This window comes from Sycon ciliatum, chromosome 10 (genome assembly GCF_964019385.1).
Source record: "Sycon ciliatum chromosome 10, ocSycCili1.1, whole genome shotgun sequence".
NCBI lineage: Eukaryota > Metazoa > Porifera > Calcarea > Leucosolenida > Sycettidae > Sycon > Sycon ciliatum.
Window position 1 is genome coordinate 20947044 of NC_088652.1, and position 15270 is coordinate 20962313.

Genomic DNA, 15270 nt, shown 5'->3' on the forward strand with positions numbered 1-15270 from the left:
CCAGGTCACTGCCAGGCACAGCATCAGCCAGGTCACTGCCAGGGACAGCATCAGCCAGGTCACTGCCAGGGACAGCATCAGCCAGGTCACTTCCAGGGACAGCATCAGCCAGGTCACTGCCAGGCACAGCATCAGCCAGGTCACTGCCAGGGACAGCACCAGCAAAGTCACTGCCAGGCACAGCACCAGCCAGGTCACTGCCAGGGACAGCACTAGCCAGGTCACTGCCAGGGACATCACCAGCCAGGTCACTGCCAGGGACATCACCAGCCAGGTCACTGCCAGGGGCAGCACCAGCCAGGTCACTGCCGGGGACAGCACCAGCCAGGTCACTGCCAGGGACAGCACCAGCCAGGTCACTGCCAGGCACAGCACCAGCCAGGTCACTGCCGGGGACAGCACCAGCCAGGTCACTGCCAGGGACAGCACCAGCCAGGTCACTGCCAGGGACATCACCAGCCAGGTCACTGCCAGGGACAGCACCAGCCAGGTCAGTGCCAGGGACAGCACCAGCCAGGTCACTGCCAGGGACAGCACCAGCCAGGTCACTGCCAGGGACAGCACCAGCCAGGTCACTGCCAGGGACAGCACCAGTCAGGTCACTGCCAGGCACAGCACCAGCCAGGTCACTGCCAGGCACAGCACCCGGGACACTGCCAGGGAACCACATCTGGGTCAATACCAGGTCATCACCTAGACTAACACCCAGGTCAGCAACCGGGTCAACACCCAGTCAACACCCAGGTCAATACCCCAGTCATCACCCAGGCTAGCTACGATTTCAATACCCAGGTTAACACTCAGGTCATCAACTAGGTCAACTACGAGGTCAACACCCACGTCAATACCCCAGTTATCACCCAGGTCAACAACCAGGTCATCAACCAGGTCAATACCCCGGTTATCACAATTGACATCGACCAGAGAACTTTCCAGAGGGACACCGGAGGACCCAGGACAAAACCCAACATACTGACCCAGGAAGCATACCCACGGCAGCCTCGCGCAATATTACAAGGCACTGATTTGGGAAACTGCCAGAAACGAAAAAACAACCCAATACAACATACGCATTGAACTGAGCAGTGTACGACAGCGTCGAAACTTCTCACATCTGCATTACACCGATCACAACGAAGGGTTTTTGATGCTGAGGAGGCCGAATGCCGAGCTAAAGACTCTGTCTACTACTAATTGATGGCTACTTGGTGACTTGACATCACCTGTCATCAAGGCTTACAGGAACGGGCCTTGCAAGTGATACAGAAGCACTGGCACTGACTTTGCACTGCTGCAATGCTTCCACAGCAACACCAGCCAATGCAACGGCAGAGGCGTGGTCAACAAGAGAACGGACGGCACCAGCAGCACGAACCGCATCATCATCCACAGCAGCCACAGCAGCAGCAGCCGCAGCAGCACCAGCAGCACCAGCGGCAGCAACAACAGCAACAACAGCAGGGACAGCAGCCGCGACAGCAGCAACAACAGCAGGGACAGCGGCGGGGACAGCGGCGGCGGAGACAACGACGGCGTCAGGGCCAGCTTACCACAGCATTAGACGAAAACCATGCTGTTCCGGGTTCTGCACATTTCGGTCAGCATCTGTGCGAATGGATAGGCTCTGAAGAAGCCATCAACACCGTTTTTCTACCTCGCCATCTGCCAGACCATCGTGCAGAGAGCACTGAGGATCCACTGGAATGCAACTATGGAGAGAGACAGGTGTTGAGTGCGTTTGCAGACATCAACGCCGACATTCTGCCTGCTAAAACCACAGGTATGCTCTATGCATGGAATGATTCATTCCGGCCCAGCACTGATCAACTTTGCAGGACATGGCAGAACTTGGCAGTCAACGAGCGATTGCCCGTCTATCTACCGGCACAAAATGCAGCGCTGACATTCGCCGTGCTGGAAGACAACCTTGTGGAAGTCAGCGGTTACGACATCCAAGCTGCAGCAGAGACGGTGGTATCCGCGAAAGGCCCTTTGCTCACTGAACAACCACGACTCTCAATTGTCCTACCAAAGGAGCATGCATTCTCACAGACAATGGCTGAGCAAATCTGCTGTCTTCAACGGCATGTCTTCCCTGATGCCATGGCAACAACTGAACGTCGTCACACCGTATTGAAGGAGAATCGTGAAGTCATCAGCTCAAAGTACGTCTTTGAATGGCTCTTCTCCGCAATGGTGGCCCTACAGGAATCAGACACGCCAGACTCGACTGTTGTTGCCGTGCAGAAGAAAGTGAGGGATGTGGTGATGTTTCCCAGAAGCCATGACTCCAGCATGCTCCCATGGCGTCGCAATCCAACATGGTTTGCTGTGAAGTATATTCTTCATGCCACTCTGGTCAAGGACCGTGGGTTTGTGACCGGAACGGTCCTGTACAAGACCGCTATGCTGCGATTCATGACACAATTCCTCCTCTCCAACTCACCGCCAGGAAGCAGTAAAGGCCACAACAGCAAGGCCAAGGATGGCAGCAACAGCAGCAGCCGCACCGGTAGTGGTGCCAGCAGCCATGGCAACAGCACCAGCAGCCACAGCAACCACGGGAGCAGCAGTATCAGCACGGACCTGCTGCATCAGATGCAATGCAAAGTCAGCAATCGCATCCACAAACTGTCATGTCTACTGGAGACTGCAGACCTGCCAGATGGTATGCTTGAGATGTGTTCCCGACAGATCAGTGTTTCCATGACAACTGTCACCAACATAAGTTCTACACTGGGTGTTGATTGGAAGGAGCACTGTGCATCACTGGAGTCCACAGCTAAATTGGATACCATTGCAGCTGCTCCAGTTGATGAGCAATCAACTGTTCTGTCCCTGAGTGCATCGCGTGCCAGGATCTCCAACCTCCTTGGAGACAACACGCCTAAGGTTGACATTATCCACGGAGCAATGGACCAGCATGGCGATGGCAGTGACTTGTCAATGGCAGGCATCAGCTCCCCTGAAGGCAGTCACATCGGTCTACATGCCTTTGAAGAAATGATACTCAGGCGGTGGCAGCAGCGGAAACTGCAATCAATGTCGACGGCAGACTGTCTCAGCAGCATGATGAGCTACAAGAGTGCAACGGCTAAGATCTATGATAAATCGGATGCGATAGCCCATAGCCGTCGTCTCCTAGTGGCTGCCGTTCTCATGGCAATGTGTGACATGTCAGCGACATCTGATCATCCGTTGCTTCTCCAGCACGGAACTGATGTGAACATGGAACCACTACGCAACATCCTGACAACCACGCCGCTGGAGATGGAAATTCTACACGAGGTGGAAGCATACTACCGTGGTCGTTCTCTCAACGCAACACAGAAAACTGGGCCACTGCAACCCGTTGTGACCCCTGACTCGTTGGATGTGGCCAGCGACTCTCTCTCCGTGCGATACTTCAATACGCAACCCAAGATGGAAGAACGTCTTGAGCAATTAATCGTCCAAGATGAACGGAAGGAGGAGGTGCACACAAAGTCTGTCCAGAACGCCTTGAGGAAGATGAGTGAGGATGAGCGGCGGTTTAGCAGAATGAGCTGTGATTACAAATACGAATGGAATAGCGACTACACGGTGCGAACAAAAAAACACTATTATTGGCACTGCGACAAGTGTACGCTGGATAGAGAACTGAATGGAAGAACGCATCAGATCTTCGAGCGTCTTCTTCCTCCGGAGCAGCCGTACAGGAAAGCCGCTGTGTTTGAGCTGTGTATTCCCAGCAATATCAGCAGCTGGCGAGATTGCACTCTCGTTTTCAACGAGGACTTTCTCTTGTCTGTCTCTTTCAAGGAAGACACACCGTCTTCAAAAGAGGAATGGGTCCGACGCTTATCCGGCTCATCAGCCAACAGACAGGTGACGCTCGGTAGCACAAATGTGCCTTTCCTGAAAGCTCACTACTCTCAAAACAAGAAACTACGGAATGAACGCTTGCAGGAGTTTGTGAAGCCGTGCAACATGAACTGCACCCTGGCTAAGGGCAACAAGGTGATGCAGGTTCCACGTTGTCATAACGATGACATACGCAAAACCTGCACTCTTGACCACAGCAATGGCCAGCTGCAGCAATACATCGATGTGACCACGCACCAGCAGAGTGATGTCATCGCCAAACAGAATGTCTGCCCGGAATTCTTCAGTCTGCGCGAGTTCATCACATTCGGCAGTGTGCGTGCTGGACAGCGTCTTCAGTGGTACAACATACTACGGGGTATTCACCAGCGAACACTGCTACTACATCGTGTGCAGGTTGTACAGCTTATTGCACAGAGTGTATGGCAGGCAGAGTCCAATGAGGAACAAACCATACTTCGTGATGCCCATCATCCCTGTCAGGATACCGCTTTCGTGGCAGAGTTCAGCCGTGAACTGCGCACAGTACTCGGCAGTGTCAAGGGCAACTGGGCCAACTATTGGTCTTTGTGTAGCGTTGTTCTACTGGCTAACCGCTTGCTAAGCTTGTACTTGACACATGCACGTGCTAGGCCAGAACAAACTACCATCTCCGCACTGTACACCATTTTGGAGGAATGTCGCCAGGAAGCTGTGATATGGCTGGATAAAATTCGTGCCCTGATGGAGCAAGTCAAGGATGATTCAGCCGGTAAGCTGCAAGAGGCTGCTGCTCACATTGCCACGTTTGGTACGTTGACCTATCAACACAGCGTTGATCTGGACGGACACGACGTGAAAGCACTGTTCAACTGGCTGAAGTTCGTCACTGACCTCCATGCTAACACAGTGCTGAATCAAAGTCGAGCTCAGGGCTTCTTGGATCATCTTACTAAGCAAACATTACGTATCGCATTCAACAACCACTCCTCCTTCATTGCGATCATCAAGGACAGGATGAATAGCGAAGGCAGAAATCCAGAATTCGAGAACTTCATCTCAGACTTCTACATGCCTGGCATATCTGCTTCAAGCTATGGAATCCATGATGAGGATCAGCTCTGGATCAGCTGTAAGTGGAAGCATGGACATGAAGAGGAGTTTGTTCAATTTGACCTGCGAGAAGGCAAATGTTGGATCAACGGATTGCCGCCGGGAAGATTGTCAACAGACATCACCAGGTCGGAATTGTTCAGTCGACATTTCAAGGCAACCGTCTTTGTCGTCATGTCCTGCACCAGTCCACAGGGTCAGATAGCGCAGGCAACAGGTGCCTTGGCAGCATGCTCAGTGGACAACATTGGCAATGACTCATCACCGGAGCAAGTTGGACCATTCCTGTTTGCAAGTCATAATCGCCTTGGCAGCCAACAGCTGTGCGTGTATGAATGCCGTGCTGATGGTCCCAACTTGTTGCTGCTTGATCCGTCCTGGTTCTCAGATGGCAATGCCTTTGACCTACCAGCGCTGATGGTGGACGAACACAGCTTCTGGTTAGATATCCACACTCACAAGATCTACGTACGTCCAGTGTACTTCAGGGACAAGAACTTTGCTGACGTAGACCGTTGTGAGTACATTCTTAACTTCAGCAATGGTCGACTGTGCGTTTGTGACGGTGCATCCGTCGGCGTGTCCCCAGCATCCACTCTGCTCAGTCTAACATCCTCAGTTGGTGAAACAGTACTGGAAGTGATGCTGCGCATTGAACTTGCCAAGTACATTGAAATCTGGTTGGACATGGAGGGGACGGTTCGTATCCGTTTGCCGCGTCTTGGTTTGTCATTCTTCATCTGCAATGAAGCCGACGGATCGGTGGTGTTGAAAAGTGGTGACTACATTGGCTGGAGTGTGGATAGTGATCAAAGTCTTGGTGGTACTCTACTCGGCCTGTCAACCGGTTTAGTTCTGGTGTCTAACAAGAGTGAGAAATCCGAGCAGCGCTGTTTACTCTTACCACATGGTCTACCAGAGTATGGATCTGCTGCTGATGAGTCTACAAATCAGCACGTAATTGTCAAAATCCAACTTGAGAAATTGTATGATCCAAGGATGTTCCGTTTTGCCATCCGACCCGACCTGCAGCAATTGAAAGCTCCGGACAGCCGCTGTGCCTGGTTCTACCTGTCTTTGTTGCACGCCATGACATCATGCGTACAGCCAGACCCATTCACTGAAATGACTGGTATGGAAATGGCCATTCTTATACTCCAGTCAGCACGTTGTTGGTCATGTGATCCACTTGATGATACATCCTTACTGTGGTTGTACCACACTGCACAACTATCACCATCTCGTCACTATTACCCTGAGTACATGGAAGTGATGCAAACTGTCCAATGGCCAGCTCATCTACCATCGTATTGTGCAAGCGATGCGTATATTCTATTAGTGGACAAGATCATCAGCAACAGTAAGACTGTCTCATTTCTTCACACTCAGGGCACATCGGAAGTGCTGAAGTCCATAGACGATCTTTCAAAGAGGCCTCTGAACAAGATGAGCTACACATGGAGTCGTAACAACCTGCCATTACTAGCTCGCCTTCAAGAAGACAATGATGTGGCTTGTGCTTCTCACAAACCAGCATTTGACCATGTTCCAGCTCTGCACACAGAAACATGGGAAGCAACATGGAGGCTGATAAGTAGAAGTGGATCAGCTATGGCGTTCACGGCAGACAGCATTGATGAAGAACTACGTACACCGGCCAACGACCGTATGGATGGCGAACAGAAAGAATTCCGAGAAAGCATCGACCGTTTGTCTCTTTTGACTTGCAAGAGCTGGTCAGGAATTGATTTGTGCAGTGACTTTATAGCACTTCATGAACACATTGACAGCTGTAAGGAATCTGTGGCTGAGCGTATTCGACTGGCACTCATGTTTTCATTATGGACGTACCAAGGCAAGCAGAGTAGACTTTCCTTGCACATGCTGGCAGCTCTTGCAAACTCTCGCGAGACAACAGAGCCTCCCGGACTGCGTCAGTTCCCATCGCCGCATGCTATCCAGCCACCTGCCTCACACGTCTTCACGGCCAAAATTAAATCTTTTGAGGATTTCTGCTCGTCCCAAGGTCTGGACAAACCCAGTGCCCATGACAGCAGTGGAACAGTGAGGCGCTACCGGGAACGACGCAGTCAGCTTGAGCAGCGGTATGACTCAGATACGGCAACGCTGACCGGCTGCATTAGCCAGGACGTTGTGTTTTCCGGAAGTCTACTTAGCAATGGTCCTTACTCAGGTACCTACCAGATGACTTCTCCCGCTTCACTACCAATGGACTTTCAAGTGTCACAAGACCGCTTGTTCGAACGTGGATACAAGTATCGCAATGATTTTGCCGCTCGCCTCACGCACGCCAACTCCTCCAAGGTCCTGCATCGCTACGCAGAGCTTATGTCTGCCTCGGTGCAGGTGATGGAGGTGACGACACCGCCTGCCGTGTTGAACTGCTTGGAACCTGACTCACAGGAACGCCATCAAGATTACTGTAGACTGCTTAGTATCACGATGCCGCCGGCCCCGTATAGCCAAGACCGCAGTAGTAGCAGTACAGGTGCAGCACCCGGGCCGGCTGCCATCAAACAGAACCGGCAGCCACACAGGGATGGCGCCAACGAGCTGATGGAAGTTGAACGGCTTCGAGAGCAGCTCCAAACCATGCAACAGACATCAAGAGGGCAACGCAATCCGATCATCGATGATTTCTCCCACGATCTGAAAAAGAGCCTCCAGGATCTACGGCAACATCCATTGCCAAGGGTGGAGGCCAGTGGCAAGCGTGACAATGACGAGTTTTTCTTCCAAAGCCTGAGACACAAGGAGAAGCTGCATGACAAGACAAGGAAGCAAGTGCAGCGTGCCGTGGACAGCAGCTATGCTAGGCTCGATTCCCAGAAAGCCATGCACTCATGCGGCCTGCTACTGCGCTGTCTCCCGCTGGCTTTGCTGCCACATCTGCTGAGCAGGGTCCCGACAGTGCCAGGCCTTCTCAACATCACCATTGATCAGGTCACAAGAGAGTGCATCGTGCACTGGGCAGTGGATATGGTGAATGTCCAGCGGTGGTCCCGCCTGATTCGTCTTCACAAGAACGACCAACTGGACATGTTGCAAAGAGAGCTATCGAATGAGCCGCACGCAAATTGGGCACCGCTGCATCACGTGGAGTGGCTTCTTTTTGAGTTAGAGAATGATGCGTGCATCTGGAAGAGACAAGTTGATGTGGCCGTGCAAATGATGAACCCTTCAAGTTGCTTCGGCATGGAGCAGCAAGTACACCAAGGCGAGCAGCTATACGAACAGCAGCAGCAGCAGCAGCAACAACAGCAGCAGCAGCAACAGCAGCAGCAACAGCAACAGCAGCGGCAGCAGCAGCAGCATCATCATGATATCAAGCTTGAAGAGAAGGCACAGAATCAACTGCATGCTGTGATGCAGTTGAACATGGGCGAAGGCAAGACTAGTGTCATTTTACCAATCATTGCAGCTGAACTTGCGGACAGCGAGTCATTGGTCAGAATCATCGTCTTGACTTCACTTCACAACACCAATATCAATCAGCTTGTCTTCAAACTCGGTGGACTGCTCAACCATCGTGTCTACTCCCTCCCGTTTCGACGTGACATCCCACTGAGTGAGGATGACGCTGGCAGACTGAGGGATTTCTTGCAGGTTGCTAGGCAACGGTGTGATGTCATGGTGACGGTCCGTGAGCACTTGTTGTCATTGCAGATCAAGCATCAGGAAGCCTGCTTTAAACGCAACACCGAACTAGCAAGGATATTAAGCAATCTGATGAACGATCTGCATGTGTATGCGCGTGACATCATTGACGAAGCGGACGAAGTTCTGCATCATCGTTTTCAGCTCGTCTACCCACTCGGTGACTCTTCACCACCAGATGGCAAGGAGCTGCGTTGGGATGTGGCTGAACTTGTGTTGGAAGCTGTGAAAGTCTGCATGCCTGCGATGAAAGACAGGTTCAAGGAAGCCGTCACCTACACAAGCAAACAGGCGCATGAGTTTCCGTTTGTGCGCGTCCACGATTCCCCTGAGCAAGACCCGCTGTACAAGGCGCTTTGTGAAGCACTGGTAGACTACATATTTAGTGGCCGGGGGCGTTTGACAAAGCCCGACTTCATGAATGCATTGACAAAGGCTACACCCGAGCAAAGAGAGCAGCTGAAACAGCTACTACAAACTCACAACCTTTCGAAAATTGGTGCAGATATGTTCCGCAGCATACCCGATAAGATGACATTGACAATGCTGATTCTGCGTGGTCTCCTGGCTAGCGGTGTCCTGTTGCTTGCACTGAAGAAGAGATATCGCGTTGAGTACGGTTTAATGTCCACCACTCAACGCGCAGTGTCCAGCAGCAGCAGCAGCAGCAGCAGTGGCAACAACAGTGGCTCTGGCAGCAGCGATAGCAGCAGCGGCAACAGCAGCGGCAACAGTGGCAGTAACAGACCCTCTGGGAGCAGCGGCAGCAGTGGCTCTGGGAGCAGTGAAAGTAGCAGCGGAAGCAGCAGCAGCAGCAGCAACAGCAACCCTGTTGGTAATCGCCTGATCCGAATGGCCGTGCCGTTCCGTGCCAAAGATGTGGCGGCAGAGCGTACCGAGTTTGGACATCCGGATGTTGCAATTGTCCTCACTCTGCTCAGTTACTATCAACACGGCCTGACTGATGGTCAAATCAATACGGTCTTAGACAAGTTGGATCACAGGGCAGCCAAGAAAGGAATCTACAACTCATGGGTGAATGTTGCTGACGGTAACTCAGTGGATGAAAGCATACGAGAGTTTGACAGCATAAATCGCCAGGATCCCCTGCAGATGAATAATCTGGTGTATCCGTTTCTGCGCTATCACATGGATGCCATCAACTTCTTCGTTAATCTTACCATTTTCCCCAGCGAGGCAAAGGAGTTTCCCCGGAAGCTGATAGCCAATGGTTGGTCAATGACATCGAGCAGTCGAGAGCGGTGTGTGACGGGTTTTAGTGGAACAAACGACACCCGTCATTTGCTGCCAGGCTCCACAAAGCAACAGGACCTGCCACAGTTGAAGCATACCAATGCATACGTGTGCAGCCTCTTACTGAGAAAGTGTAACAATCGCTACAATGTCCTGCCAGAAGACTGTAACGGACGCGCTCTGCTCACTGCTATTACCGAGACATCATCTGGACGGAGACCGGCTACAACAATACCACCATTAGCAACAGCGACAGCCAGCACCACCGTGATATCACCCAATGAAGCATCATCAGCCAATGCAACGGGTACAGTGCAGCCGAGAGCAGCAGAAGACGTACGGCGAAGAGAAGACACAGCAATGAAAGCAGGGTTGTCACCAACAGCAGCAGCAGCAGCAGCAGCTGAACCTGAAGGCATGGTGACAGGAGCCCTGAAGATCAAATCTCCACAAAAATCAAGAGCAGTAAAAGCAGGTCTGATCAACACTATTATCGACGCAGGTGCAGTTGTGCTGGATTTGAGCAATGAAGAGTTTGCAAAGCAATGGCTCAAGCAGCGCACTGACAAAGAAGCAGTTATCTACTTTGACACGGCTAATCAATTACGTGTGCTAGACCGTCGTAGTCACAGTGCATGTAAACTGGAACTGAGTCCCTACGCCAGCAATCTAAGTGAATGTATCGTCTACTTGGATCATGCTCATTGCAGAGGTACCGATCTTCAAATGGTCGATGAAACGAGAGCGGCAGTCACTCTGGGAAAGAACCTTCGTCGAGATGAGTTTGTACAGGCGTGCATGCGTATGCGACGCTTGCGAAGCACACACTCGGTCAGCTTCTGGGCTCCACCAGAAATCGACCGTCAGATCCGGCAGCTGTGCAGGCTTTCTCCGGCATCTGATGTTGAGCACAAGCATGTTGTACAGTGGTGTTTTCACAACAGTATTTCAGCAACAGAGGATAGTTTCTACTCTTGGGCCAGTCAGGGTCTTGCTCATCTACACACTGAGAATGCTCTAGAACCGTGCCGAGCAGCTGATGTATCCGATGACGTCATTAGGAGGACCGGTGAAGAGTGCAGCTTACAAGACCGTCTAGAGCTATGTGAGATGTATGGTCAAGTCCGGAGCTTGCAATCAATAGCTGACATAGTGGCACAGCGAGGCAAGTCACTGCAAGGTGCGGGGGAGATTGTGAAGCGCTGCACTCAGCTCGTGCCGCACCAGCGTCGCTACGCCCAGGAGCTAGATGAGGAACAGGAGAGGGAGCTCGAGCAGGAGATAGAGGAAGAACGCGAGCGAGAACTCCCACCGCCCAAGGAGCCTGTAAAAGAATTCCTAGGGCCGTATTTGGAGGAAATGGCTGTGCATGGCAAGTTGGTTGGTCAAGTCAGCCCTAACGATCTCACTCCAGTTTGGCGTTGCTTTGAAGGGACGCAGCTTCCACTCACTAAGTTCCAATCGGCAGTGAGCAGCAGGCTGTGGAACTGCAATGCACACCTACATGCAACGCAATCGTTTCGTAGAACCGTTGAAGATGCAGATGTGCTGAGCAACATGGATGATTTCCTCAGACCAGTGGAGTGGGTCCTGCTGGTCAATAACCCGTGGAGCGCTACAATCATACTGATCAGCCCATTTCAGGCCAACGAGCTTTCCAAGATTCACCGAAAAAATGCTGGCAACTGGAGCAGATCGTCATCCGAGCTTTCCAAGATTCACCGAAAAAATGCTGGCAACTGGAGCAGATCGTCATCTCTGTTGATGTACGCTAGTCTGGGAAACAAGATGCAATCAATCATGTCCGATTGGCGGTGTACGTTGGCTGGTGATTCGTGTGGTGAAGCACTTTCTCGGCTGCCACGACTACGAGTGTCGCTACCACGACTGTTTGGAGAGATCCTCTGCTTCTCTGGTGGACTGTTCTTGGGACGAGATCGTGCGGAGATGCTGGCCAACATGTCCGCCATTGCCGACGTGTTTAGTTTATCTCCTGCACCTGACAGTGGCAGCAAAGAGACCGTCAGACATATCAAGAGTGAGCGCAAGCTTGGTGGTGATGTTGTCGACCCGCTGGAGTTCCTACGCCACGTCATGTCGGCACTGCGCTCGGCCGAGAGCCTGGAGCGCAGTGAAATGGGAATGCTTGTGCTGCGCTCCGCCTGGCCAACCCTGCCAGAGATAGACCTATGCTGCCAGAGTCTCCGCTAGCATCCTGTGCAGTTGTTCTGAACGGGAGTTCGTGGTACGTATGCAGTACGTATGTTGCATTATTACATAGCAGACTCAGCGGCCGGAGGACAACTGATACTCGGGTCTACCCAACAGTATGCTTATAAACACTTAGGGCCACATCTGGTGTAAGGTATGGGGAGAAAGCTGGCGCGGGCCAAGGCGCGACAGTAGAAGTGCCAGGAGGGTGGCAGGCAACAGGCAGGTGTGAGCATGAAACGGATTTATGTTGTACTTGAAGTATTTTTATGTACGCCAGGGGCGTCGGAAGGTATTTTATGCTGTTAACGTCAGCCACCTGATGTACAATTTCCTCCCGGGGTTGGGGTGGCTCCCCAGAAAAGCGGCTCCCCAGAAAAGCGTTCTGAATTTAGAGCCCAGATCAGTGCTTTTTATTGATGCACAGGGTGTCGGGACTAAGAGTGGTGCGGTCAATACCGTAGTGATCATAGCGTGTCTGACGCCTCTGTATGCTCATCCCACACGCATCCACCCACGGACATCTAGTTTATCTGTGCACAGCTGACGTTGTGCACTGTCATTACGGACGCACACATGATCACACATCGAGCATGCTGCCTCTGTTCACCTTTATTACAACGTATGCACGACGTATGGGGCGGCGGGGGGGGGGGGGGGGGGGGGCGCAGTGCGTGCAACTAAGCTGCAGTTGTGCTGCGGAAGACCTGTTTGAATACTGCTTGTACGCAGTGCATCACTAATATGATGTAATGACGGAATAGCGCCGTGATATAGCAGCCGTTAGAGCGGCACACTCTTGTTGTGTCATCAGGTACTCTTGCAACTGGTGTTGGACCTTTAAGGCCGTGACGTCTACAGACAAAGGACTCACTATGTCCAGAACCTCTCAAACATCTACCGTCTCAACAACACATTAGTAGCATTGTGCACTGTGATTATACTTTTAGGAGCTATGCTGTGTCATCGCACTGAGGGTGTGTGTGTGTGTGTCTCTCTCTCTCTCTCTCTCTCTCTCTCTCTCTCTCTCTCTCTCTCTCTCTCTCTCCCCCTCGCTCTTTCTGCTTTCCTTGACAGGAGAATCACCCTGCCATCAACTGTTCTGCTTGCTGCCCTGCTTGCGGGACACGCCAGGGCAGTGTGTCTGCGGGGTAACATGAGGTACAGTCACCGTTGTCCCATTCTTGCCCACATCAGTTCTGTCAAAATGATCAGTTTTGATTGTGTTACTGCATACTGGCCTGCACAATTCAGCATCCATCACGTACCATTCAGAGTGTGGCGATGTCTATGAGTATGTCTATGAGTATGTCTATGAGTATGTCTATGCGAATACACTCTTGCCACCGACATGCACAATGTATATCGTAACTTTTAATCGTTCTTCGCAGTTTCGATTTGTATTGCTTGTGCTCTTTGGAATTTATCTTGCCCATTGTTTGCTTCATGAGGCCTGTATCTGCACATGTGTTTTCTTTTTTAAAGATTTTGCTGCCAATTTCAAGTCTACCTTTTCCAAATTGTCCTTTCTCCCCCCCCCCCCCCCCCCCCCCGGAACACCGGCACCACTGCCATTCCTGCGGCTCCTACTTGTGTGTACATTAACTGGCATCCAATGGATCACTACCTCTCCTCCCCCCCCCCCCACACACACAGCAACACATATATACTTGCGCACAAGCAAGTAGTTGGTCGACATGCCAGCCTATCCCACCTTGACTGAGTATGCTCACAAACCTACATGTATGCAGGTACCCCCCCCCCCCCCTTATGTGGATGCATGTACACAAACACAAATACACACACCGCCGTGCATATAGTGGTTGCCCTACTAGCATTCTTACCAATGTCAGATGCCAGCAGCGGTTGCACAACTACACATTGCTGTTGAAGATCTTACCCGCAGTTTTCTCTTGCCAACACACCCTCAACTAGTGATCCACGTAATATCATTATCTTGGCAGTTGTGTATTATCCATGATGTCATTGTGTATTATCCATGAGGTCATTGTGTATTATCCATGAGGTCATTGTGTGCTCATGCATGAGGTCATTGTTTGCACATGCATGTTTCATTTCTACATGATCTCGTTTTCGTTCAACTCGAGCGCTTTTCTGCATTGCCTCTCATTACTTTGTGCATGGCCATCCACTGATTTCGCTTTCTAGCCCACGTTATGAACTTATGATATACATGCCCTGCGCGCCTTGCCGCGGTGCCCTGGTACTTGTAGTTGTACTGTAGCTCATTTCGAGTCTTTTGACATCCTGGCAGTCTGGTGTAGGTCTTTTGATTTTATCAATTTACGTTGTGCTTTCAGTAAATTCAGCTCTCTCAGTGACAACCTCTGGCTGTGCAGTGTAAATGATGATGACTCCCCACCCCACCCCACCCCAACACCACACCCCAACACACACATGAGACAAAATACCCGTGTAAAACCAGTGTGTTCGTCCCCGAAGGAACTCACGATAGCTGCCCGACGTAATCACAGAGTGCAGAATTCAGAATACAGAATTCAAAATTCAGAATACAGAATGAAGAATGTAGAATTCAGAATAGAGTGCACAATACAGAAAGCAGAATTCAGAATTCAGAATACAGAATGCAGAATACAGAATGAAGAATGTAGAATTCAGAATAATAAAGTGCAGAATACAGAAAACAGAATGCAGGGTTCAGACCGTGATACTGATGGTTGATGCAAACACTGCACATCCTATGATGCACAGTGGCGGAAGCTGCCATCATGTGACATGCTGTGCAGTTCTATAAGAAATAGAGTAAACTCTCGCCCGCCATGGGTAAATGCCATGTAAAATGATAGAGTTATATGCATAACTTCATTTACGTCACAGTTTCTGGCGCGCGTGCAAATCTAACAGTTTCTGGCACGCGTGAAAAGGTAAATACTTCGAATACACGTACATGCATGTTCACTGTTCAAGCAAATTCATGATCAGTGTGGGAAGGGGAACACATGTCATGTGGTCAAATACTCTTTTAAAATGGATATGGCTCTGCTGAGAATGGGCATTGCTCAGTAGGAAGCGTTCCCAGCATGCGCGTACCGCTCACTGGCCCTAACAAGGCATTCTATGTCCATGGTATCCAGAACTAATAGTCAAGAACTTGAAGAAGTCGTTCATACCGTGCGCTGAGTTGAGGGA

General features: G+C 51.1%; 1 protein-coding gene across 1 annotated transcript; it reads left to right on the forward strand.

The window, feature by feature from the left end:
* Positions 1-702: 702 nt before the first annotated feature.
* On the forward strand, positions 703-14428 carry LOC135826114 (uncharacterized). Its single transcript, XM_065338751.1, has 2 exons — positions 703-12133; positions 13177-14428. Exon 1 carries the CDS (start codon positions 1297-1299, stop codon positions 12097-12099), a length of 10803 nt encoding a protein of 3600 aa, XP_065194823.1. The 5' UTR covers positions 703-1296; the 3' UTR covers positions 12100-12133; positions 13177-14428.
* The last annotated feature ends 842 nt before the right edge of the window (positions 14429-15270 follow it).